Raw genomic sequence first — 24,103 nt, 5'->3', positions numbered from 1 at the left:
GCTTATTGCACTACTTGTATCCGTACGCTTTGACGTATTATTTAAATAACAATGCATAGCGTTAGTCTATTATTGCATTTCCTTTTTCCTTGTCTGCTTATTTTATGACAAATTGCACCCGTACATTCTGGTACGACCAGTGCGCCAGGGGCTTCAGTCTATCCCATAACACGGCGTGAAAAAGTGCGCCAGGGGCTTCAGTCTATCCCATAACACGGCGTGAAAAGTCCGAACACTTTCGACAGTGCGGCACCCCGAACTTATAGCATTATATGCATCAGCTCCGAATCATGTCTTGGGTCAATAGTTGGGTTTGCCCGGCTCCCATGTTTTGGTACCTTACGTTCCGCTATATCGGCTAAGGTAGCACTGGGAGAACTACCGTGATTGTGTCCCGGTTCTTCCGGACGAGCACCTTAGAAGAGAAAGCCGAAAACTGACTGTCATGATGAGGCGAGAGCTGGTCGCTATTCGAGAGGTCTCAAGTCCTTAAAGACTTCTTCCGCTTCGGGCGAGGAGTCGGCCTTGCCCGACTTAGGCGTATATAGCGCCCCAAATTCGGTCTTCCGAATACTAGGGGCTTCGCCAAAATTTAAAATTATAGACTTCTATGGCTAAGTGGGAGTGATAAAGCTTTATAGTCCGATTGCCTGGTTCGTTGTGCTGAACACCTCCTTCAAAGGACCCAAAATTGGGATAAAGAGTGCTCATGTTTATCCCGAACACCTCAGTACTAGCTACATGGGGGCAGAAGCCGACGACTGGCCAACTCTTAGATTTTGTAAACGGCCGCACAGAAGGTAATATTTTAAATTAACAAAGCATTGCATAGCGCACATGAGCTCGTTTCATATTACAGGATCTCATGAGTACATTCATTCAAATATTACATCCTTAGCACATTCCTCCGCCACAAGGCGAGCACCCTTCAGGACACTGTCATAATATTTTTCGGGGTGGCGATGCTCCTTGCCCTCCGGCGGCCCCTCCTTCACCAGCTTTTCGGCGTCCAACTTCGCCCAATGCACTTTCGCCCGGGCAAAAGCCCTGCGCGCACCTTCAATGCAGACGGACCGCTTTATGACTTCAAACCGGGGGCAGGCATTCACAAGCCGCCTCACCAGGCCAAAGTAGCTGCCAGGCTGGGGCTCGCCAGGCCACATCCAGACTATGAGACCCCTCATGGCCAGTTCGGCCGCCTTGTGCAGCTCGACCAGTTGCTTCAACTGGTCGCTCAGGGGCACCGGATGTTCGGTCCCAGTATACTGAGACCAGAACAACTTCTCCGTCGAGCTCCCCTCCTCGGCCCGGTAGAACTCCGTGGCATCCGACACACTGCGGGGTAGATCTACGAACGCTCCTGGAGAGCTCCGAACTCGGGTAAGTAAAAGGAAAGTTTCCTTCACATGCTTGCTTTGCATAATGAATGCCTTACCCGCCGCTATCTTCTTAACCGCCTCAATCTCCTGGAGGGCCTTTTGGGCTTCGGCCTGGCATGTTGTGCGTTTTCGAGGGCCTTCGCAAGCTCGGACCCTTGCGTCTTAGAGTCACGCTCCAAGGACTCGTGTTTCTTGACGAGAGCCTGGAGCTCTTGCTGCACCTCGCCGACTCGGGCTTCTTGCTTCTCTCGCTCGATGCGCTCCTTGGCCGCTTTGTCTTCGGCCTCCGACAGTGCCTTCTTCAGGGCCGCCACTTCGGTCGTGGCCCCTAGCAAAATTCATGACGATCCTGTTATTCAAAAACCAAATTTTTCTTTATCAATATTTAGGCGGGGTGTCACTTACCCTTGCTCTCTTCGAGCTGCCTCTTGGTAAGGTCGAGCTCTTCCTTGGACCGCTCAAGGTCCCGCTTCAGCGCAGCGACCTCCGCAGTACGAGCGGCGGCGACCAGCAGTGAAGCCTGCTCATTCACATAGACACATTCTGATTAGACTCCTGCGATTATTATTTGATCCTCTATTCGGCCTTTCTTCGCGAACGCCAAACAGAGCATCAGGGGCTACTATCTATGCGGCAACATTTTCTTATAATTCGATTACTTACCTCAAAGCTTGTTAGGAGGCTGGCACAGGCTTCAGTCAGTCCGCTCTTAGCGGACTGAACCTTCTTGACCACCGCACTCACAATAGTGCGGTGCTCTTCGTCAAGGGAAGCGCCGCGAAGCGCTTCCAGCAATTTGTCTGATGCCTCTGGATGGACAGAGGCCATCGGCACAGACGGCTTGCCCCCCTTAGCGAGGGGTTGCCTGACAGAATCCGGAACCGCTGGAGGTTCCGGTCGTATTCGGCTGGGGGCTAGACTTGCTGCCCCCGGCGTTAGGGCCCAGGGGAGTCTTGCCCCTCATGCGCCCAGCGCCTGGAATGTCGCCTTGGGGCGCCTACGGAACTGTCCCCCCTTGGTTCAGTGCCCTTTGAGACAACACCTCGGCGTCGTCCGTAGGGCGGGGGGAGGAGGCGGTCGGGAGTGAATCGTTGTTCATATCCGACGGGCCCAAAGAATCATCCGACGAAGATACGTCGATATGGGCTCAGGATGGACTGCATAATCATGTTCGGCGTGATAAAAAGCAGTAAAATAAAACGTACCAAGAGTTATTATGGTATCCGGATACTTACGACTTCGCCAGGGGCTTATCCCTGGGCAGCCACTCGTTGTCCCTGTAGGCGGCGGTTGTGGAGTTGTCCGGAAGGAGGGTCCTTCCCTTCTTGGACCCTTCGGCCTCCCCAGAGGGGGCAACCTTCCTTTTCTTGTCTCCCCCGGCTGGGGGGGAGAACTTTCCTCTTCCTCCTCCTCGTCTTCATGGGAGGAGGGCGCTTCGGTGTCATCGGACAATGAGTCCGATACAACCTTGCGCCGGAGACCTTTCCTGGTCCTCGTGGCCTTCTTCTCTGGCACCTTATAAGGCGCTGGAACCAGCATCTCCGTTAAGAGAGCATTTTCGGGATCTTCGGGCAGAGGGGCCGGACAATTAATCTGCTCCGCTGTCGCTACCCAGTCCTGTTAAAATGGTGTGGAGGCTCAGTTCCTTCACATAGTTATACTGGGGAAAGGAACATCTGGTGAGATGTGAAAAACTTACCGGATTGGCAGGGCGCATGGTGCTGAGTCCACGATCTTTGGTAAGGGGAGGAGGTACCTCGGCACCCTTGAACAGCACCTTCCAGACGTCTTTGTGCGTCGTGTCGAAAAGCTCTCGCAGCGTGCGGTGCTCGGCCGGGTCGAACTCCCACATATTGAATGCCCGTCTTTGACACGGGAGGATCCGGCGGAAGAGCATGACCTGGACCACGTTGACGAGCTTGATTTTCTTGCTCATCATGTTCCGGACACATTTCTGTAGTACGGTCAACTCCACCGACGAACCCCAGGATAGGCCCTTCTCTTTCCAGGAGGTGAGCCGCATGGGGATGCTGGATCGAAATTCGGGGGCCGCCACCCAGTTGGTGTCACGCGGCTCGGTGATGTAGAACCACCCCGATTGCCACCCTTCACGGTCTCCACGTAGGAGCCCTCGAGCCAGGTGACATTGGGCATTTTGCCCACCATGGCGCCTCCGCACTCCGCTTGTTGGCCAACCACCACCTTTGGTTTTACATTGAAGGTCTTCAGCCACAGGCCAAAGTGGGGCTTGATGCGGAGGAAGGCCTCGCACACGACGATAAACGTCGAGATGTTGAGGATGAAATTGGGGGCCAGATCATGAAAATCCAGCCCGTAGTAAAACATGAGCCCGCGGACAAACGGGTGGAGGGGAAATCCCAGTCCGCGGACGAAGTGGGTAAGAAATACCACCCTCTCATGGGGCTCTGGAGTAGGGACGATCTGCCCCGCATCTGGTAGCCGGTGCGCGATATCTGCGGCCAGGTATCCGGCTCCCCGGAGCTTTGTAATGTCCTCCTCTGTAACGGAGGAGACCATCCACTTGCCTCCTGCTCCGGACATGCTCGGAGTGGTTTTGAGGAGAAAATGCGGACTTGGGCGCTGGAGCTCGAGTGCGCAAGAATGTATGAGCAAGGAAGAAGAAGGCGTGGGTGAAAAAGATGAATCCTTGTCCCTTTATAAGGGCGGAAGACACTATGCGCCTCCCCACCTGCCTGGTAAACTCGCTTATTCCCCAAGCGCCGCAATTGATGGCACGGTTGGGTTACCCACACCCGTATTGATGAGAATCCCGTGATAAGGGGACACGATCTCTGCTTCGACAAGACGTGCCAAGAAAACCGCCTGGCAATATGTGCAGTAGCTGGTTAGGAAAAATGGTTCGAATAATGACCGGGCCGTGGCGTGATGTCACGCTATGAAACTTGTCAGCAGATTAGATTTGTGGAATATTATACTCTCTACGGCGGTATGTGGAATTTATTTTGCAGAGCCGGACACGATCCTTGTGTTCAAAAATCTTCTATGGAGTATTCGGAGGAGGAACCCGCCTTGCAATGCCGAAGACAATCTGCGCGCCGGACTCATCGTCATTGAAGCCTGGTTCATGGGTGAGGGAGTCCTGGATTAGGGGGTCCTCGGACAGCCGGACTATATACTTTAGCCGGACTGTTGGACTATGAAGATACAAGACTCAAGACTTCGTCCCGTGTCCGGATGGGACTCTCCTTTGCGTGGAAGGCAAGCTTGGCAGTAAGGATATGTAGATCTCCTCCTTTGTAACCGACTCTGTGTAACCCTAGCCCCCTCCGGTGTCTATATAAACCGGAGGTTTAGTCCGTAGGACAACAACAATCATAATCATAGGCTAGCTTATAGGATTTAGCCTCTACGATCTCGTGGTAGATCAACTCTTGTAATACTCATATCATCAAGATCAATCAAGCAGGAAGTAGGGTATTACCTCCATCGAGAGGGCCCGAACCTGGGTAAACATTGTGTCCCCCGCCTCCTGTTATCATCCGCCTTAAACGCACAGTTCGGGACCCCCTAACCAAGATCCGCCGGTTTTGACACCGACACCAGGGTTCTTGGATGCTTGCGTGGCATCGGTCTGAACGCCCGTAAAGTCCCTCATTGCTTAAAAGTGACGTCCGTCGAGCAGACTGATGGCAAATCGTTCGGACGATTGCCAGAGGGTCCGCAGTCCTTAATTCACATTTTCACCCTGACTGCCCGACAGCAGATAACACGTAGGATCATCAGTACATGATCTAACCAACAACGCAGATCACAGATCACATGGCACGGTTACAAATAGAACAACTAATCAAGAAGTTGGATGATTTGCCCTATTTTTCAAGGCGTTGGATGACTTGTCCTTTGATTGTCTCAATGATAATGGCTCCGGGCCCCATCCGATAGCCTCTCAGGAAGGCGAATGATCAAATGAAGAAGTAAAGCGGGGCGAAATATCCAATTTCTCGTCAAAACGGAGCAACGCGACGGCGAGCTTTGCGAGCTTGAACGCGTCGTCGTCCTCCGCCGTCAGCGGCGAAGCCGCTTTGCTCTTCTCGAACCCGCCCTCGCACTCCTTCGCCGCGGCCGCGGCCTTCTCCAGGATCGCTGTCGCCTCTCCGAACCTCCCGCCCTTGACCGCGGCGGTGGACGCAGGCCCGTCGTCCACTATGCCGCCGTACAGCGACCGGCACCACCGGAGGCACCGCGCCAGGGCGGCGTCACCCGGCTTGACCTTCACGCCGCTGCCACCGAGCAGGCGATCGATCTTGGCCTCCGTGCTGGTGGCGTTGGTCGCGAGGAGGTCCACGGCGACGGCGGCGAGGTCTTGGTAGCCGGCGGCGCTGCCGGCGGAGCCGAGGGCACCCAGGCAGAACGTGACGTCGAAGTAGGTGCTCCCGCCGCCGACGGTCTTGCATGCGGCAAGTATGATCTGGTCGCTGGCCGACCGCGCAGGCGCAGGTGCCTCGGCAGCCGCAAGGAGGACGGAGAAGAGCAGCAAAATCACGCTCATCACGCTACTAGAGGAACAGGAGAAGGAAGCCATTGCCTGAGAAGGATTCCGTCTTGTGTACGTGTCGAAGATGGCAGATGAACATGTGAGGTGTTGGAAGATCGATTGCATATATTTTTATTTTTCGACTTGATTCTGTATTTGGCCACCACGCTCATCACACGAGTATCGTGGAGTGTTCTTCATGCTCATACTGATATCATGTGTACTTTTGGATTTACATTACGACATTAAAACTGCCCGGTAGTTCAGAGAAATGGCACTTCAGACCGTCGGGAAAAGCCATAGAAAATTGTCATCCACGTGGCTAGCAGCCTAGCACCACAGAAGAGGAACTGCCAAACTACTACGCGCCGGTGCAAATGAGTCACGCTATCGTGCCATAGTGGCCCTTTCCTTTTAAGCTTCTTTTAGACCAACATAACTAGCCAGTGAGCCACCGCAGCAAGCAATGGACTTGTCAGCGATAGCTAGCCTTTCCAAGTTTCATCATCGGTGTGTGTATCCATCTCATCACGTTGCATGTGACGACACACATTATTGCTCCTCACTCTACTACCTACAAATGGCTATATTCGTTTTCCTTTGTTGTGATTTGAGCAAATTTTCCGGCCTGCAAATCGAGTATGAAACAGAATACTATGCATGCAATTGTATACACAAGAAGTGCTTCAGAGGTGGTAATAATGAGACTCGAAAAATAGGTGGATGCCAACCAAAGGGGTACAATTATGAGCGGGCCGCGACATTTCTTGTCTGTCTATTTCTTACGAAAAAGGAATAAAAGTAGAACGCAAGTAACATAGCGTGGGGCTTTTCCTATAAATCGGGCCATAGAAAGCGACTGTGGTCCAGAAGCAATCATGTGGATGGATGTAATCCTTGACGAAAGGATGTCTCCTGCAATATGGAATTTCTAGGCATGAGACACATGGCAGTCCATTAACTTTGCAAAAAAAAAAGCTCTCACCAATGCGTTTACTTAATAAGGGCGAGTAGACCTCTACGAGCTCCTTTGATTATTTCTTCTTTTGAGAGCGCGAGAATAGGAATGTTGTTCCTATACACGTCTCCCTGATATGTTGTGTCTTAGGGCATTTTTGTATGCTAGAACTGAATTGGGTCAACTGAATTAGGTAACCGATTCGTGGTAGGGTCTCCATCTCTTTTGTTTTGATGGCCTTGAAATCTGAAAACAAATTCAATTTCAATTTTTCTAAGATGCTATTCGTAAAAAATGTCCTCTCCTTTGTGGCCACTAGTCTTCACTCGACCCAATCACCCTTATCTCCACCACCAGCGATGTGGTCAGCCAACTCAAGAAGGTTATTTACTGTCATGGATTAGTTGCCCACATCAATTGTCGATGTTGTGCCCATTCAAGATTTTAGAAAATGTTAAGAAAGAGTAGTTGGGTGGGCATGGATTCTATCCAACACATGCCTTCTTACTCTGCTTGTATACTCTACAATACAGGGTGCAAGCAAAAGTTCACCGTCCAGCTATTCTTCAGCTGCAACTTACAGTAGTAGTTTTGCCCCTTTAGCCTCCAGATGTCGTCACCCTTTTTCTTTTACGAAAGCATATGTCGTCATCCTAAATTCTGAATTCTCGTCTTCCACAACCCAAAAGACAACATCTAAACCAGTAGCTACATTCATGCTAAACTAGGGGGAAACTGGAAATTCAACTCGCTAACCAGAGTCAAATTCACATCAAAACTAAAAAACCACAATTGACCATCCCCAAGCGTATACAGAGGCGAGGCTGGGAGAACAACTATTTCTGCAAGCTCTGCAACAGAAGTTTAGAGTCCTCTATGCATCTCCTGTGGGAGTGCACAGTTTCCCACGCGATCTGGGCGAAGGCAGCCGCCTGGGATGGCTGCAACGCGCTGTCGCCTGCAACTTGGGCACGTAGCAAGACTACGACGGAGGCAGTCAAGGCCATCATCGCCGCCTCACCCCCGGCCGCAAAGAAAGGGATCAAGACCATGGTTGCCCTAGTGGCATGGCACATCTGGCAGGAGCGTAACTGCTACACCTTCAGAGGGAAGATGGCGAGCGCCGCCACTGTGATCGAGGCATGTCGAAGGGATTTGGAGCAATGGAGGTTAGCCGGGGCAAAAGGAATAGAAATCCTTTGGGGAGATCACGGGAGAATTTTTCCCTAGGTTAAACTAGAGGGCGCGTATGCCGGCCGCGCCACCTTTTTCGGGGCACTCATATCTAATCACTTGATCATATTTTTGTAATCTCTCCTCCGCTAAATCAATGAAAAGTCAGGATACTGATCTTTCAAACAAAAAAGCGTACCAGCCATGGGGAATTGCATGAACAGGTGACCGACCGTTTTCGATTTATTGTTGACTGAAATAAATATTTTGAAATAAAAGAAATACTGTATTTCGTAAAACCAAGACTGAATTCCACCTCCGAACACCGACAAGTCAATCACAACGGGACATGTCCAGTCTAGCCCGGGAAGCAAGGACCGAGGGTGTGCTCGTGGTCCATCGGCCATCGCCACTCGCTCCGCGGCCGGATCAACATCCAACGGCTGAGACGGGCAAAGATGCTGGCTCCCAGCTCCACGTGGCACGCGGTCCCACTCTCTTGGACCCACCAAACCCACCCACCTCTCTTCTATTCCTCGTTCGCAGTCATGGGCTCGCAGCAGCTACTTAAGCAGCGGCACTTCCTCTTCCTCCCCGAGTACCCCACCAACACCATCGCGGCATCACAGTTCACGAGTGCTTGCCATCCCTTCGCTCCGTCCTCGAGTGCTGGCCGGAGGTGAGCAGTTCCATGATCCGATCTTGTTCATTACGGCGCCCCCCCTCTCTGTCTGCGTCATTTTCTCCCTGCTCCGGTCAGTACTACTGTTCATGCGCATCATGGCTGAGAGGTTGAGGTGTTCGATGGAATGTCTAAGGGAAGAGGTTTAGTTGATTTCCCTTGTGTTTTGTGCTTTCTTCCCGCTATATTCCTCCCAAACGAGTTCACCTTTGCCACTTGGTTTTTCTTTTCTTTCCTTGATCGGCGCCCCCAATTATTCGGTTTTATTGTGGAAACAATTCTACTGTTTGTCGCCATTTTACATGCTCGATCGATCCGCGAACTGATCTGATGATCTTTATCTTCAGGCTAGAGTAAGTGGGTGATGGGCACCAAGGATGCGGCAGCTTTGCATACCATCCTCTGCTCCTTGCTTCTTCTCTCGTTGAGCTGCGGGTGCCTGGCGGCAGAGTCGGAGGGGGCTCAGACGGCACTGCTGGAGGTCGATACGTCATGGAAGGCCGCCAGAAAGATCCCTCAAACCCTCTTTGGCTTGTTCTTTGAGGTGCATGTCATCTTTTGGCTAACGATCATTGCCTTTAAATCCCATCACAAAACCCTTCTGATTATTCTTGATTTTTCGCAATATTCCTCCACCGAATATTCATTCTAGGAAATCAACCACGCTGGAGCTGGTGGATTGTGGGCGGAGCTTGTCAGTAACAGAGGTACTGCTGTTACGTACCATCACTATCAGCTCTTATATGTACACTGCCTCTTGGAACATGTTATCAGAAAGTTCTGGACTACGTTACAGACAAATGCGCTTGATCCATAGCTCCAAAAGCCATGCAATGACTTACATGGCAGTGATACACATACACCTAGTTGCATTTTTTGGAACTCTGAAATTTTGCACTGACCTATATCCAAATTTCCCTGTTAACAAGGATTCATATAGGCTGAATGGTCAGTCATGTATAAAAGAGTACAGTACCCTTTTTTGCGCAACTGGATCATACGAAATTTTGTACAAAGAACAATAACAGATTTCTGTTACTTCTATATTTATTCCCGTTCCATATTGACAGTTGGCACTTGGCAGTCCTTCCTGCTTCTTGTTTTCTGTTCCCTAGGTAGTTCTGCAATCACTGCAGAACAAAACAAATCACTATTACTACCAATAACAATACAAAAAAATTGTTGCCCTTTCCCTTTTATAAGATGTCGATAAAATTTCACATTTAGCCATGTACTGACTGTTACAGAATTGTGCTTTAGGTTTTGAAGCTGGAGGGCCTTACACTCCTTCAAATATAGATCCATGGTCCATCATTGGTGACGAATCCTCCATATACGTGAAGACTGAAAGAGCATCTTGTTTCAGTAGAAATATGGTTGCTCTAAGGATGGAAATTCTTTGTGCCAAGTGTCCAGCTGGCGGTGTTGGTATTTACAACCCAGGATTCTGGGGCATGGTACGTTTTATTCATCAATATACTAAGTGGACAGGAACATCAGCATTAAAATATAAATATAAAAAATGATGGTCAACAGTTTACAGGCTACAGTATTGCTAGCTGAAAAATGATAGCAAATGTTTTTCTTCCCAGAAGTGAAAACTGAAACATAACTTGATCTGTTCTAATCCACATCCATAATTTTAGCTCTCCATTTAATGCTGTGCCTTCGCTTCCTTGGAATGCATCCTTTTTCTCAGAAGCATTTTCACTTTTTCCCTCTGGTTTTGTGCTGCACCTGACCATTTCAACTTCCAGAACATAGAAGAGGGGAAGAGCTATAATCTGGTAATGTATATCAGATCACTAGAATCCGTGGAGTTGACTGCTTCACTCACATGTTCAGATGGACTGCAAAATATAGCAGCAGCTGTCATAGTGTATATATCTTCCCTAGCACTGGAGATAAGATGATTTTCAATTTGTTAATTTTTTCACTAAGACTGAAAGGATTACATACGGTGTGTTTACAGAGATACAAATGTGTCAGATTGGCGAAAGATACAGATGCAATTATTAGCTAAAGTAACGTGCAGAACTTCAAGACTTGAGTTAACAACTTCCAAAAGGGGAGTCATATGGATCGATCAAGTGTCACTCATACCTTCAGATACATACAAGGTGAATTGCATTTTTATCCTGTCTTCCTATTGGGTACTGACACTCCCAAACGCATGATGTGATCTGGAATAATAATAATAATGATGATGATGATAATAATAATAATAATAGTTTGCATTTATATTTTAGAAACTTTAATAATAATAATAATGATGATGATGATAATTTAATCCATCTTATCTAATGCTTCTAAGTACGAGTTTACAAGGGACCTTAATCGTTATTTTGTTGTACATATACAGGGCCATGGCTTTCGCAAGGAACTCATACACATGCTTGTGGATTTAAAACCACGGTTCCTACGATTTCCTGGTATTTCATATGCTTTTGAAATTAAGATCAACTAATAAATGCTGCACGTTTATGTTCTAAACTTCTAACATGTTTATGAACTGTTTATATCCAATGGTTCTCGCAAACTTTTGGTGGGTATTCCTTTGTATTTTTTAGATCATATTCAGCCATTAGGATTTGGTAGGAACTAATTAAGCAGCCAATCTCAAACAGGAATATGCTTAGACTGACAATCATAAACTTTATTACGTCTGCCAAGAGAACTACTAATGACTGAAGCAAAAAAATGTAGAAGTATATGGTAGTCTCCTTTGTACTGCATAGCCTCCTTTTGTCCTGTAGAATGCATTTTTTATGGTTGAGAAATCGAGTGAAAACTGGCAAGGATTCTTCAGCTGCAAGATAGGGTAGGACTCTCTACTGTACCATGTATTGTGCTTATATATGCCCCATTAGGGCATATCAATAGCTGACCTTTTACATAAGAGTGTTGAACATATCTGATCAAATTGATCCTTAATGTTCTCTTATCTATCAAGTTGGCTAACCCAAAAAATAGATCTTGCAGCTGGTGTACCCAGCAGACAATTTTTATCTTGTGTTATTTTTTAATGTATAATGGAAGCCTTTATTACCCCTGGCCTCTGCACCATAAGATGCATAGACATAAACTTATCTTGTGGTATAGTAAAAGATATGGATAACACAAAATTCTAAAACTACTTTACAAGAAGAAACTAGAATTGAGCACAAAGTTCTTATTATTTTAGTGTCCTATGCAACGTTCCTTTTTACATAATTGTTCTGTTTAGGTTGATTTGAGATGATACGCTTAACATATAAGTACATCATTGCCTTTTTAAAACTGTACAACTTATTAATCGTCCTAGTCCAGATTAGAGTGATGATGCTAATTTACTTGATACTGTAAGCTTAACACCTAAATTTGAAGAATGAGTAGAAGTTTCAAATTTGACGACAAGTTAATCCAGATTGCAAGTTAAACTGAAAATGACTATCTTACCCCTGATGTCATATGTTGCCTTATTTCTCTGTATATTTCATATGGATGCCATATTTCTCTGTATTTTTTTCATATGGATGCCATAGTGGGTACTTTATTCTAGAAACAAATGAAATTTTGTAACTAGAATTTTAACAATTCTTCAATCATAGGTATATTGATATTTCGCACCATTTTTTATAGGTGGTACCTTTGTTGAAGGCATTTTGTTAAGAAATGCTTTCAGATGGAGGGAAACTATCGGTCCATGGGAAGAGAGGCCTGGGCACTATGGAGACGTTTGGAATTACTGGACAGATGATGGTCTTGGGTATTATGAGCTTCTCCAGGTATGCTGATTAATCTCATATGGATTTTCTAGGTGTAGCCATATCTAAACTCATACATTGAGTGTGAGATGTCTATTAAAGCTCGCGGAAGACCTGGGCGCCGAGCCAATCTGGGTTTTTAACGCTGGTAAATAGTACTCTTGCTATTTTTTCATTAATCCTACTTTAACATATCTTGAATAATCACTTGCATACCAATTAGTTTCTTGAACTTTTTCTCTTGAATTTTAGGGATCAGCCGGAATGATCAAGTTGATACCACTGCCATCGCACCTTTTGTAAAGGTATTTTTTTATGGAGTAGATCTTTCACTTATGGATCATTCTTAGTGCAGTACAGTTTAATGTTCCCTTTTTTTCTGGGTGAGTATGTTAGGAATAAGCAACTTATATTCCCATGAGGCCATAGGCCGATATATATACATGTACAGGTGTGGAACATATGCAGGAAACCCCTTATACAACGGGATAAATACAAAGGGGTACATGGCCTATATTATAACTCTAACACCCCCCCCCCCCCCTCAAACTCATGGTGGAGGAACAACACTGAGTTTGGAGAGATAAAAGCCATGTTGTGCTCTAGTCTGGGCCTTCGTCAGGAAATCCGCCAACTGTAACTCGGAAGGCACATACTGAAGAGCAATAACCTGATCCTGCACAGCAGCGCGCACATAGAAAGCATCAACACCAATATGCTTGGTGAGCTCATGCTTCACAGGATCGCGCGCAATGCTAATAGCACCTGTACTGTCAGATAAGAGCAGAGTCGGTGTAGTGACAGAAACACCAAAATCCTGAAGTAACCACCGTAACCAAGTCACCTCTGCCGTCAAAAGAGCCATGGCTCGCAACTCAGCCTCAGCACTCGAACGGGAAACTTCAATCTGTTTCTTCGTCTTCCAGGCAATGAGAGAACCACCAAGAAAAACACAGTAAGCAGAAAGTGAACGGCGATCAGAAGGATCACTAGCCCACGTAGCATCCGAATAGGCCTGAAGCTGTAAAGAACTGGAGCTAGGAAAGAATAGACGGTGAGAGATCGTGCCCCGAAGATATTGGAGAACACGAAGGAGATGACTATAGTGAACCGATGTGGGAGCAGAGACAAACTGACTCAGAATATGAACCGGATAAGAGATGTCCGGACGAGTGACAGCTAGATAGACAAGACTGCCAACGAGATGACGATAACGCGTCGGGTCAGGGAGAGGAACACCATCAGTAGCACGGAGGTGAACATTGAGCTCCATAGGAGTCTCAACAATGCGCTCGTCAGTAAGAGCAGCACGAGCAAGAAGATCCTGGATATACTTTTCCTGAGATATGAAAAAAGCCATCAGAGGTAGAAGAGACTTCAATCCCAAGAAAGTAGCGAAGAGGTCCAAGATCAGACATAAGAAACTGCTCACTAAGACGGGCCTTTACAAAGGCAATATACTCGGGGCCAGTGATGATCATGTCATCAACATAGAGAAGAAGAAGAGTCCGACCACGAGGAGAAAGGTGAATAAACAATGCTGGATCATGAGCACTTGCTGAAAACCAGCAGTAGTGACCACAGAGGCAAAACGCTCAAACCAGGCGCGAGGGGCTTGCTTAAGGCCATAGAGAGAGCGACGAAGACGACATACCATGCCATCAGGAACATAATACCCAGGTGGTGGCTGCATGTACACCTCCTCACGCAGCTCACCATTAAGAAAGGCATTCTTAACATCAAGCTGAGATATAGACCAGTGGCGTGCAGAGGCAACAGCAAGAAGTGTACGAACAGTGGTCATATGGGCCACAGGAGCAAAAGTCTCGTCATAATCACGACCATGCTCCTGCTGAAAACCACGAGCCACAAGACGAGCTTTGTGACGCTCAAGAGAACCATCGGAGCGAGTCTTAACCTTGTAGACCCACTTACAAGTGATGGGACGGACTCCGGGAGGAAGAGAAACAAGATCCCAGGTACCAGTGCGTTCAAGAGCAGCAATCTCCTCTGCCATCGCAAACTGCCATTCAGGATGAACAACAGCCTGACGATAAGAAGTCGGCTCAAGAACAGCAGCACCAGCAGTGGGAAATCCAAAGCGATCAACAGGCGGACGAGGACGAGAACGCAAGCCATAAGTAGGCTGAGTGGAAGAGGACGACTCATCCAAGGAGGCATCCACAGGTCTTGAACGACGAGTGTAATGCTGAGGAAAAGATGGAACAATAGAAGGAGGAATCGCCAAGGTAGAATCGGGGGGTGGCGACGAAGAAGTCACCGGAGATGAAGATGTGGGTGGCGACGAAGAAGGCACCGGAGATGAAGGTGTAGAATCCGGTGACATGCTAGGCGAGGAGACCGGAGAAGATGGTTGCTGCAAATCGACTAGGGGTGGAGAAGCAGAGGGAGTGGGACGAATAGGCACAGGCGCGACGGGGGTGATAGGTGAGTCAGGAAAAGTGAGAAAAGAGATATCCTCCATTGAAAAAATCGAGGAAGATGGGCGTGGGTAGAAAGGACGAGACTCATCAAAAGTCACGTCGCGAGAGATACGCATCCGACGACCGATAGGATCCCAACAACGATAGCCCTTATGCTCATCACTGTAGCCTAAGAAGACACACTCAACAGATTGAGCGGTCAGTTTGGTGCGTTCGCGAGGGGCAAGAAGAACATAGCAAACACAACCAAACAAGCGAAGCATCGAATAATCGGGAGAACGATCAAAAAGACGCTCAAAAGGAACGCCACCCTGCAAAGCAGCAGACGGCTGAAGGTTGATGAGATAGGCGGAAGTGGAGATAGCCTCGGCCCAAAAATGAGGCGGAAGAGAGGCGGCGATCATCATCGCACGAGCCGTCTCAAGAAGGTGACGATGCTTGCGCTCAGACACGCCATTCTGAGCATGAGCACCAGGACAAGAGAACTGGGCAAGAGTACCCTGCTCAGCAAGGACTCCACGCAACATCTTGGAGATATACTCTCCAGCAGAGTCAGCACGGAAAACACGAATAGGAGTAGAGAACTGAGTGTGAACCATGGCAGCAAAACGCTTATAGATAGATAACACCTCACTACGAGAGGACATAAATATATCCAGGTGTATCTAGAGAAATCATCTATAAAAATAATATAGTAGCGATGACCTCCTTTCGAGGCAAAAGGAGCTGGACCCCAGACATCGGAGTGAACCAGGTCAAAAGGACGCTGAGACATAGTGTCACTATGAGGATAAGGTAACTGGACCTGTTTACCAAGCCGACAACCCTGACAGTCTAAAGACACACCGCCGGAGACAGATCCAAGAAGACCACGTCGAACTAAGGAGGAGAGGCGAGAGCCACACAAGTGACCAAGGCGATGATGCCACTGCTGAAAAGAGCTGGTAGACAAGGCAACAGAGGGGGAAAGACTGGCGGCGGTGGCAGCGGAGGGAAGGTGAAGCCAGTCAAGCTCCCAGAGACCCTGAGAGTCACGGTGTCGGGGGCCAGCACCAAGGAGAGCACCAGTGTGACGGTCCAGAACAGAACAAGAGTCAAAGTCTAGAATCACCCGACAACCGGAGTCAACAATCTGACCACCAGAAAGGAGCTGCATGGTAAGTCGAGGAACATGAGCAACATCAGGAACATGAAAAGATGAGGTGTTAAGAATGCCTCGACCATTAACCGGGAGGGAGGTACCATCAGCAGTAAGAACATGAATAGGAGAATCAAGAGCACGAAGAGAAGACAAGGTGGATGAATCATGAGTCATATGAAAAGATGCTCCAGTATCAAGAATCCATGGAGATGTACCTGACTGTGTTGAAGGTGGTCTCACAATGCCAGAGGAGTCAGTAGCAGAACCAGCAGAACCCGTCGGTGAAGAACCAGAGCATGCAGCGAGCAAGCACCGAAGGCGCGTAATCTCCTGCTCAGTCAGGGGCTCAACTGAAGAGGTCGACGTAGATGCACCCGGCAATGAAGAGCCGGAGGCAGTGAGCAGACCACGAAGTCCCACAATCTCCTGCTCGGTGAAGTACATAGCTGAAGTAGATGACGCAGTAGCACTGGGAGAGGAGCGGCCACCAACATCATCCGTAGAGGCCGGTGAAGGAGACGAGGGCACATGCAGACAAGCCCCAAGCGCCAAAGGAAGACGCGGGTCAATAGAGTCATATGCATCAACACATCCGATGGGGGCCGTGAGAGGAGCCGGTGTAGAATGATAATCACCGATGAAAGTCGCGGGAGGAGTCGATGTAGAGCGACAATCACCACGTGCGAGAGTCGCCACAGGGGACGATAGCACAGACGAACGAGCACCAAGCACTGAAGAAAGGCACATGTGCGAGACGGGGTCAGTATAGCAAACACTGAAAACACCGTCAGGAATCACCTCGGAGCAGGCGAGAGACACCATGTTTTTTTTTTTTGGAGAGACCCGAAATCAGCAGAATCCGAGACGGCAGGCGGAAGACCACGAGCAGGCGGGAGACAGGCGGGAGCGAACGGCGGCCGCGGGAAGTGGAGCTGGGGCGCACGGGTAGCAGCACCGGCGCCTGAGAGCAGGAGGCGTGGCTGCGAGCCTGGCGGGCCTGGCGACCGTGAGCCTGGCGGGAGGAGCGGACGACGGGAGCCGCCCTGGGCGGACGGCGGAAGCAGCGCCTGGCGGGAGCGGCGCTGGGCGGGAGCGGCGCCTGGCGGGAGAAGACGCAGCGAAGAGAAGACGCGGCGGCGGCGAGATGGGATCGGAGCACGAGTTGCGCGTGCGAAAAAAGAGACCTAAAGCTCTAATACCATGTTAGGAATAAGCAACTTATATTCCCATGAGGCCATAGGCCGATATATATACATGTACAAGTGTGGAACATATGCAGGAAACCCCTTATACAACGGGATAAATACAAAGGGGTACATGACCTATATTATAACTCTAACAGAGTATACAAAAAGAACATATGGCGCCTCTTTTCAGAGCAAGTTTATGAGCATATTAGATCCAGGTAAGTTAGGTGGTCTTGTCAAAATAACAGCTGCACGCTAGTTCACTGGTATGGTATCTGAATGACAACAACATATAGACATATAGTGTGTATACTCGATTGAACATTGCTCAAAGGGAAGATAGTTAGCATAATGAGAAGCCAAACTGGCACAATGGAACATAGTGTGTCACCTATGTCACTGTCAATGTTCTTCAAAAAAAGTTAGCCCATCTGTTTTTTCCTTCATAGCAGATGCTATCGATCTAACAAGAGCTTTTTTGAAATTGTACTGGTATATTTATGTATTTATGAAAAGGCATCAATATCTTTAGAAATTAGAAAGGTCAAAGTGGCCTCTCATCCTCTACAAGGTAATGGTTCATCCTAGCCATTATATTTCAACATAAATGGACGATCCAGAACAATTTGGGAGCATCTTAAATTTTTTTCATCTAACATATATTTAGGCCTATGCATTTCTCATGATTTTAAGTTCTTTGTTTTCTTGACTTGCTATAGGATGTATTGGACAGCCTTGAGTTCGCTAGGGGAAGTGCAAAATCGACATGGGGATCTGTTAGAGCTGCAATGGGGCATCCTGAAAGATTTCAGCTGAAGTATGTCGCGGTTGGGAATGAAGATTGTGACAACACCAAACCATTTTACCAGGGTAATTTTTTATTAGTAATTAACATGCATAAACTGTAAAGATAACGTTTCCTATTGAATATCTTAGTAGTCTCAAGTGATGTGATGGCCATTGGCCAAGTCTAATCGACAATTCCTCGACATGACTTTTTTTGTAGAGCATATCTGAAACCACATTTTACTTCTTCATTCCCCCTTTTTAGCCATCACTGAATTGTGGAGTTGATTATGATCATAGCAATGCCATGAAAAAAAGGAAGAAAAATTGAGCCGTCCACTTTACCAGTTCATGGCCCACTAGACTACTAACACTGGATTTGCACATAAATTAAGCTATTCCATCATAGCTTACAGAATTACAGTGGCCTTCACTTGTTTTGCTGGAATACTAAAGAGTGAAGAGCTAGCTCAGAATTTCCTATGTTGCACGTGATGCCCTTAAATTCTATTTAACAGGACATTACCTCAAGTTCTACAATGCCATACGAGAGGCCTATCCAGATATTCAAATTATTTCAAACTGCGATGGCTCATCTGAGCCACTTGACCATCCTGCGGATTTATATGATTTCCATGTGAGTTTATTGCTTGCAAATTAGTTTGTCATTTCTCCCTGCTTAACTTTCATCAGATATTTTAGTAGTTATTTTATCAATGGTTTCTTAAAATACTCTGCCTTCGTTTCTGTAGATATATAATAGTGCTGATGATCTTTTTCTCAAGAAAGATACGTTTAGCAGGACATCACGTACCGGGCCTAAGGTATGGCTTAGTTTCTAAAGGCCTATGGAGTGGTTTATGTGGGCAATAGATGTTTCATGGACCTAGTTTCTGACTTTCTAGGGTGTTCTGAGGTCACTATTTCTTCCGCTTATTGTGCAACTGAAGTTGACATCTACCTTTACTGATTTATATACCAAAAAGTCTATTGAAATCGTCGTATTAGATCTTTGTAATTCCCATGCAGATTTCTTGGAAGGAGGATCTTAACTGATTCATGTGACAAGCATCTCACTGTTATCATGTTCTAGAGTTGTGTATTCTGTAGACTGAAGGTATCTTATAACTATCCTAAGATCTTATTTCAGGTATTCGTTAGTGAGTATGCTGTTCATGTTGATGGGGATACCAGCAAGGGAAGCCTTCAAGCTTCATTGGCAGAGGCTGCATTCCTCATTGGATTAGAAGTGAATAGGTAATGTCTTGCCTTCCTTGTTTTCTTGAGGTTTAGGGAAACACCACTAATGCAAAGGGTTGTCTTTCTATCGTAAGTTATCTTTCTATATAAGTTTTCCTGGGTGTAAATCGGTCTTTGGTACTTGTTCATATGGTAAGAAACTATGAGATAAGTACATATGTTGAACAGTGAATAATCTTCTAAATATTTATTTAACAGTAGTTCCTTACTGCGAGTTAATGAGATGGTTTTGCGTCATTCTCCTGTGCAGTGATATCGTCCACATGGCGAGCTATGCCCCACTCTTCGTAAATGACAACGACCGCAAGTTAGCACTGACAGGATTCTGTGTGTTTTTTCGTACTAGCATTCTTATTATGACGGTTTCAGTGATTATGTCTGAATATAATGAACAGATGGACCCCAGATGCGATAGTCTTCAACTCCTGGCAACAGTATGGAACTCCTAGTTACTGGATGCAGACATTTTTCGGTGAATCAAGTGGTGCTGTGATCCATCCAGTGAGACTCAATTCCAGCTACTCTGGTTCATTGGCAGCATCTGCAATTACCTGGCGAGACAATGAGGATATCTTCCTGAGGATAAAGGTAAACTCAGTTGTCCCAATTTCCTCCCATCCTGCATGCCATTTCTTCACTTCATTAGATAAAGAGCAGTAAACTTGCCTTGATGTTTGAAATGACCCAATCCACATACAGCAATACGGTTTCTACTGCTTGAGTAACATGTTTAGGTCTTAGAAATTAGAGCTCTGTACCAATCTTTATGTGATCCTCTGTAGATTGTGAACTTTGGGCCGAATACTGTGAACCTCACATTATCTGCAACCGGACTGGAAGCTGGTGTCGATACGTCAAGATCAGCTGTCACCGTTCTCACATCCAACTATTCGTTGGATGAGAACTCGTTCGATGACCCACTTAAGGCAAGATGGCGCCTTTGCTTTGCTCACGGTCTTTTTGTTTCATACGGTATGCACACTGTAATTTTTTGTAAAACATGTATCTTGCAACTGATGCAGGTTAAGCCGGTAAAAAGTGGTCTAGCCAGTGCTGCAGAAGAGATGCAGGCCATGCTGGTTCCGTACTCTTTCACTTCATATGATCTGGCTCTGGATGAGTACGGCGAGCTCGTAGCTGACATGTGAAGAAGCAATGGTGAGGTGGAAAACAAGATGATCTACACGAGGCATTGATCGATCAGGTCTGGTGCATGGATTCCAGAAAGCAAGCGAAATGTGAAGTTGTCTTCCCTGGTTCATTGGATATATAGATAAATAAATATAGGTTTGTTTTTCTGGTATTTGCCTATCAGGCCTCATGTGATCGGTCCTGGTATCCATGACACTACTTGTTGACGTTCCACAAGCATATATCAAAATGAATGAAAAGGTTCCCACGATGATATCTTTGTTGATTTGCTTTCGCCTGTTGACCTGTCGCAAGCATATATATATATAAAAATTGTCATTGGCTTGAAGTAAGCTGGAAGCACAATTTAATTTGCTGATGTTGGACGAAACTTGTCTGAAGCCATATAGCCTGGAAAAATAATCAGGAATGGTGTCTGTCTTGCTGACGGAACAAGGTATAGTGAAGAGTGTAGGCAGAGATCTAGAGGGAGCTGTAAAATGATGCACAAAAGCCTGCCCATCCAAACTTGGGCAGGAGCAAGTGTGATTTTACCAGTTACTCGTAGATGCTATGAGCAAACCTTTGGAGTAGAAATTGAGGTTCAGATGGCTCACATCGCTGGACCTGGAAGGAGGAACGGTGGACGCCGATTGAGATTTGAGGTTGATGCCCTCAGCCAGCACGGCGACTGGAGCAGGAGGCTCAGGGTTGGTCACGTTGGGCTTGGATTTGCGACAGGGATGAGCAGAGCACGGATGGCCACGTCTGACATCTGGCGAAGGCCGCCGCTCCAGGCTCCACGGGCACGGGGGAGTGAAGGAAGGAACGAGGCGACCGGTCGTGGTTAGGGTGGCGGGAGGGGCGGACGGACGGTGCGGATCTCCCCATCCTGCTAATCTAGCGGCGACCGAACGAAGCAGCCATTTTGGGTCTCACTCTCACCTCCGCCTTGTTCTGCTCACTCTGCTTTCCCTCGCGCCGATACCACCGCCACCGCCACCGGTCGCGCCGTCGCCCTCGTCCTCTGCAGCCACCAGGCTCTGCCCCTATCCTCTTTTCCTGCTTCCTCGCGCTTGCCCGTGACCACACTCCGCCGCCAGGCAGAGCTCGCTCCTATCCACCCAGAGCGCATCCTGTTCGACGAAATGCCCAGCTCGCAGCCGTCCCTTGTTTCCCCAGTCGCATCTGCAGCTGCACACATGATGCATGCGTGCGCCTTGTCTCAGTAGGAATTGGCATTGCTACTTTCTCTAGAGATTCAGTTTTTTCTTCGCAGCTGGGTAAGGATTCAGTCTGTTAGCATACAAGCAAGATGGCATCCAAGCTATTCAGCCCAAAAAATCTGCGCGTCTTCTCCCCGAGGCTGCACATGCTGAACGAGGCGTTCTGTTACAGCCCGTTTAACCGTAGCATGCAGAGGAGGTGGAAGAAGCCGGTGGACTCAGCACGAACCCGCCTGGAGAGCAGAACAAGGGACCATAGGCTGGACAAGCTGATGATCCAGCTCAAGAACCTGAGGCTGGCCTTGGATTTGCACGCCGTGATATCCCAGCAGAGGAATGGCTACGCGTCGCTCCAGCTCCTTCTGAGGTGGAGGCGTGAGATCGGCCTCAACACCGAGATCGGCGCTTTCCTCAAGAAATACCCCCACATTTTCGAGATCTACGTGCACCCTGTCAAAAGGAACCATTGCTGCAGGATCACCCGAAAGATGGCTGATTTGGTCGCCGAAGAAGATGCTGTCATCAGGGAAAATGAGCCCGCCGTGGTTCAGCGGCTCAAGAAACTTCTCATGATGTCTACGGACGGAACTCTGAATATGCATGCATTATGGCTCGTAAGGAAGGAGCTTGGCCTGCCCGATGACTACAGGTCTTCTATGCTGCCAAACCATCAGTCTGATTTTTCTCTTGAAACCCCTGATACTCTGACATTGATCACCAGGGATGAGAATCTGGCTGTAGCTAATGTCGAAGAATGGAGGGACAAGGAGTATACAGAAAAATGGTTAGCGGAATATGAGACCAAATATGCTTTTCCAGTAAACTTCCCTACAGGCTTTAAGATTGAGAAAGGTTTTAGGGAAAAGCTTAAGAATTGGCAGAGGCTTCCCTACACCAAACCTTACGAGAAGAATGATTTGCATCCAATCACCAACTCTGAGAGGCTTGAGAAACGTATTGTTGGTATTCTTCATGAACTCTTAAGCTCGACAGTCGAAAAGATGGTGCCACTGGAGAGGTTGTCACACTTCAGGAGACCATTTTCGATGGAGGTAAACTTGCGGGAACTTCTTCTTAAGCACCCTGGCATTTTCTACATCTCGACGAAAGGAAGCACGCAAACTGTGCTTCTTAGGGAGAGTTATAATAAAGGATGTTTGCTTGAGCCAAACCCTGTTTATAGCGTGCAAAGGAAAATGTTAGATCTGATTTTGGCTGGATGCCGTGGCATTGTTCAAACTGAAAATGCCATCTCACTTGTTGAGGAGGATAGCCAGGGAAGCAGTCATGGGTCACAGAATCACACATGCCAGGTGGATAACATGAATTCCATGTCACAGTTTGAAAGTGACTCCTCTGTAGAGTCATTTTCTTGAGGAGTCTTTCTGTGACTCAGGTGAAATAGGATTTGGTGAATTAATGCAGTAATGGGAGAATCTGAAGCATTCAGAAGACAACAAACAAGCTTTTGGCGCTCTCTGAAGTACAAGTAGTCAGGCAGGGGTTCCTAAACTTGGTACTGAAGAAACTCCCATCAGATTTTTCTTCTTGTATTCATATGCATTGCTTTTCTAGGATAATGCATCCTTTCCACTGAAGTTTCTTTCTTTGAGGCTATTCAATGAAGCTCGTTGCTGACAGAAAAGTGCATTAGCTAGACTACTTTATTTCTTCTAGTGTTTTTGTGTAAAATTTAAATGCTGCATATGTTGTAGCTGGCATTCATGCTGAATTAAAAAAATTATCGGTGACTACATTTCTAGCTGATTTCAGTGCCTGCTTTCTTCTTCTGCTGCAGCTTATTATAAACGCCTTCTAATTTACTTTATTCAAGTATATTTATCTGGTAGTGTTCTAGTTTAAAGACACTGGTAAAAGTACAGTGTGAACATGGCAACAGGGACAAAAAGAAGGAAGCGGATAACACCCACTTTTATGTTACTATTTACATTGATAAAACTAAGGTTCGGTCTGCAGATGTCGTGATAGACGATACAAAAGTAAATTACAGCCTTCTGTCTTTCTTTCAGAGTTGTCTTACAGCAAGTGCTCAAGTGTTCATCCACTGCTCTGAAGCAATGTAACCCGTAAAAATATCGCACCTTCAGAAGATAAACATGGGAAACTTTGATTTTTAAGGTCAAACCAAAGCATGTAAATTAACCCTTCTAACTAGCGAAATTAGCACCTGTGTGCAATCCATTGACACATTTTTCTGTAACAGCAACCCACTTCTCCAAACTGATCATGGATTTCTGCTTGGCTGTAAATTTATCACAGATACTGTGGACAATTTCAAAGGAAAGAAGGAATGGCAAGTTTCCCTCCATTGAACATCAATCAATCTAGAAATAGGTAAAGGAAGGCGTATCACAGGGGTATTTTCTTTTTTCTATTCACTTCCGTGGGGTTCTAAATTGAAAACATGAACACAAACGAAATCGTATTGAAATTACATAAAAAAGAAAAGAGAG

General features: G+C 47.1%; 3 protein-coding genes across 4 annotated transcripts; 2 read left to right on the top strand and 1 right to left on the bottom strand.

The window, feature by feature from the left end:
- Positions 1 to 5,190: 5,190 nt before the first annotated feature.
- On the bottom strand, positions 5,191 to 6,055 carry LOC123099755 (uncharacterized). Its single transcript, XM_044521855.1, has one exon. It carries the CDS (start codon positions 6,019 to 6,021, stop codon positions 5,308 to 5,310), a length of 714 nt encoding a protein of 237 aa, XP_044377790.1. The 5' UTR covers positions 6,022 to 6,055; the 3' UTR covers positions 5,191 to 5,307.
- Positions 6,056 to 8,419: 2,364 nt separating this feature from the next.
- On the top strand, positions 8,420 to 20,677 carry LOC123096592 (alpha-L-arabinofuranosidase 1). The gene is made up of 18 exons (XM_044518352.1): positions 8,420 to 8,705; positions 9,056 to 9,252; positions 9,361 to 9,415; positions 9,969 to 10,165; positions 10,466 to 10,587; positions 10,681 to 10,828; positions 11,071 to 11,140; positions 12,330 to 12,475; positions 12,557 to 12,602; positions 12,707 to 12,759; positions 17,946 to 18,096; positions 18,531 to 18,649; positions 18,765 to 18,836; positions 19,163 to 19,269; positions 19,523 to 19,579; positions 19,668 to 19,860; positions 20,055 to 20,198; positions 20,295 to 20,677. Exons 2-18 carry the CDS (start codon positions 9,073 to 9,075, stop codon positions 20,418 to 20,420), a joined length of 1,986 nt encoding a protein of 661 aa, XP_044374287.1. The 5' UTR covers positions 8,420 to 8,705; positions 9,056 to 9,072; the 3' UTR covers positions 20,421 to 20,677.
- Positions 20,678 to 21,097: 420 nt separating this feature from the next.
- Positions 21,098 to 23,948, top strand: LOC123096593 (protein ROOT PRIMORDIUM DEFECTIVE 1). 2 transcript variants are annotated; one of them, XR_006446661.1, is made up of 2 exons: positions 21,098 to 23,145; positions 23,660 to 23,948. XR_006446661.1 is itself a non-coding variant. In XM_044518353.1 (1 exon), exon 1 carries the CDS (start codon positions 21,719 to 21,721, stop codon positions 23,003 to 23,005), a length of 1,287 nt encoding a protein of 428 aa, XP_044374288.1. In that variant the 5' UTR covers positions 21,098 to 21,718; the 3' UTR covers positions 23,006 to 23,401. The 2 variants fall into 2 exon arrangements, 1 of the variants encoding a protein (XP_044374288.1); XM_044518353.1 differs by lacking the exon at positions 23,660 to 23,948 and having other exon boundaries at positions 21,098 to 23,401.
- The last annotated feature ends 155 nt before the right edge of the window (positions 23,949 to 24,103 follow it).

Source organism: Triticum aestivum, chromosome 4D (genome assembly GCF_018294505.1).
Source record: "Triticum aestivum cultivar Chinese Spring chromosome 4D, IWGSC CS RefSeq v2.1, whole genome shotgun sequence".
Lineage (NCBI taxonomy): Eukaryota > Viridiplantae > Streptophyta > Magnoliopsida > Poales > Poaceae > Triticum > Triticum aestivum.
This window is presented reverse-complemented; position numbering and strand designations above follow the sequence as displayed.

Coding starts and splice junctions, on each gene's coding strand:
- LOC123096593 (XM_044518353.1), top strand. CDS start 21,719: ATGGCATCCAAGCTATTCAGCCCAAAAAATCTGCGCGTCTTCTCCCCG.
- LOC123099755 (XM_044521855.1), bottom strand. CDS start 6,021: ATGCAATCGATCTTCCAACACCTCACATGTTCATCTGCCATCTTCGAC.
- LOC123096592 (XM_044518352.1), top strand. CDS start 9,073: ATGGGCACCAAGGATGCGGCAGCTTTGCATACCATCCTCTGCTCCTTG. Junction 18,650..18,764: donor CGGATTTATATGATTTCCAT/GTGAGTTTATTG, acceptor TCGTTTCTGTAG/ATATATAATAGTGCTGATGA. Junction 18,837..19,162: donor CATCACGTACCGGGCCTAAG/GTATGGCTTAGT, acceptor ATCTTATTTCAG/GTATTCGTTAGTGAGTATGC.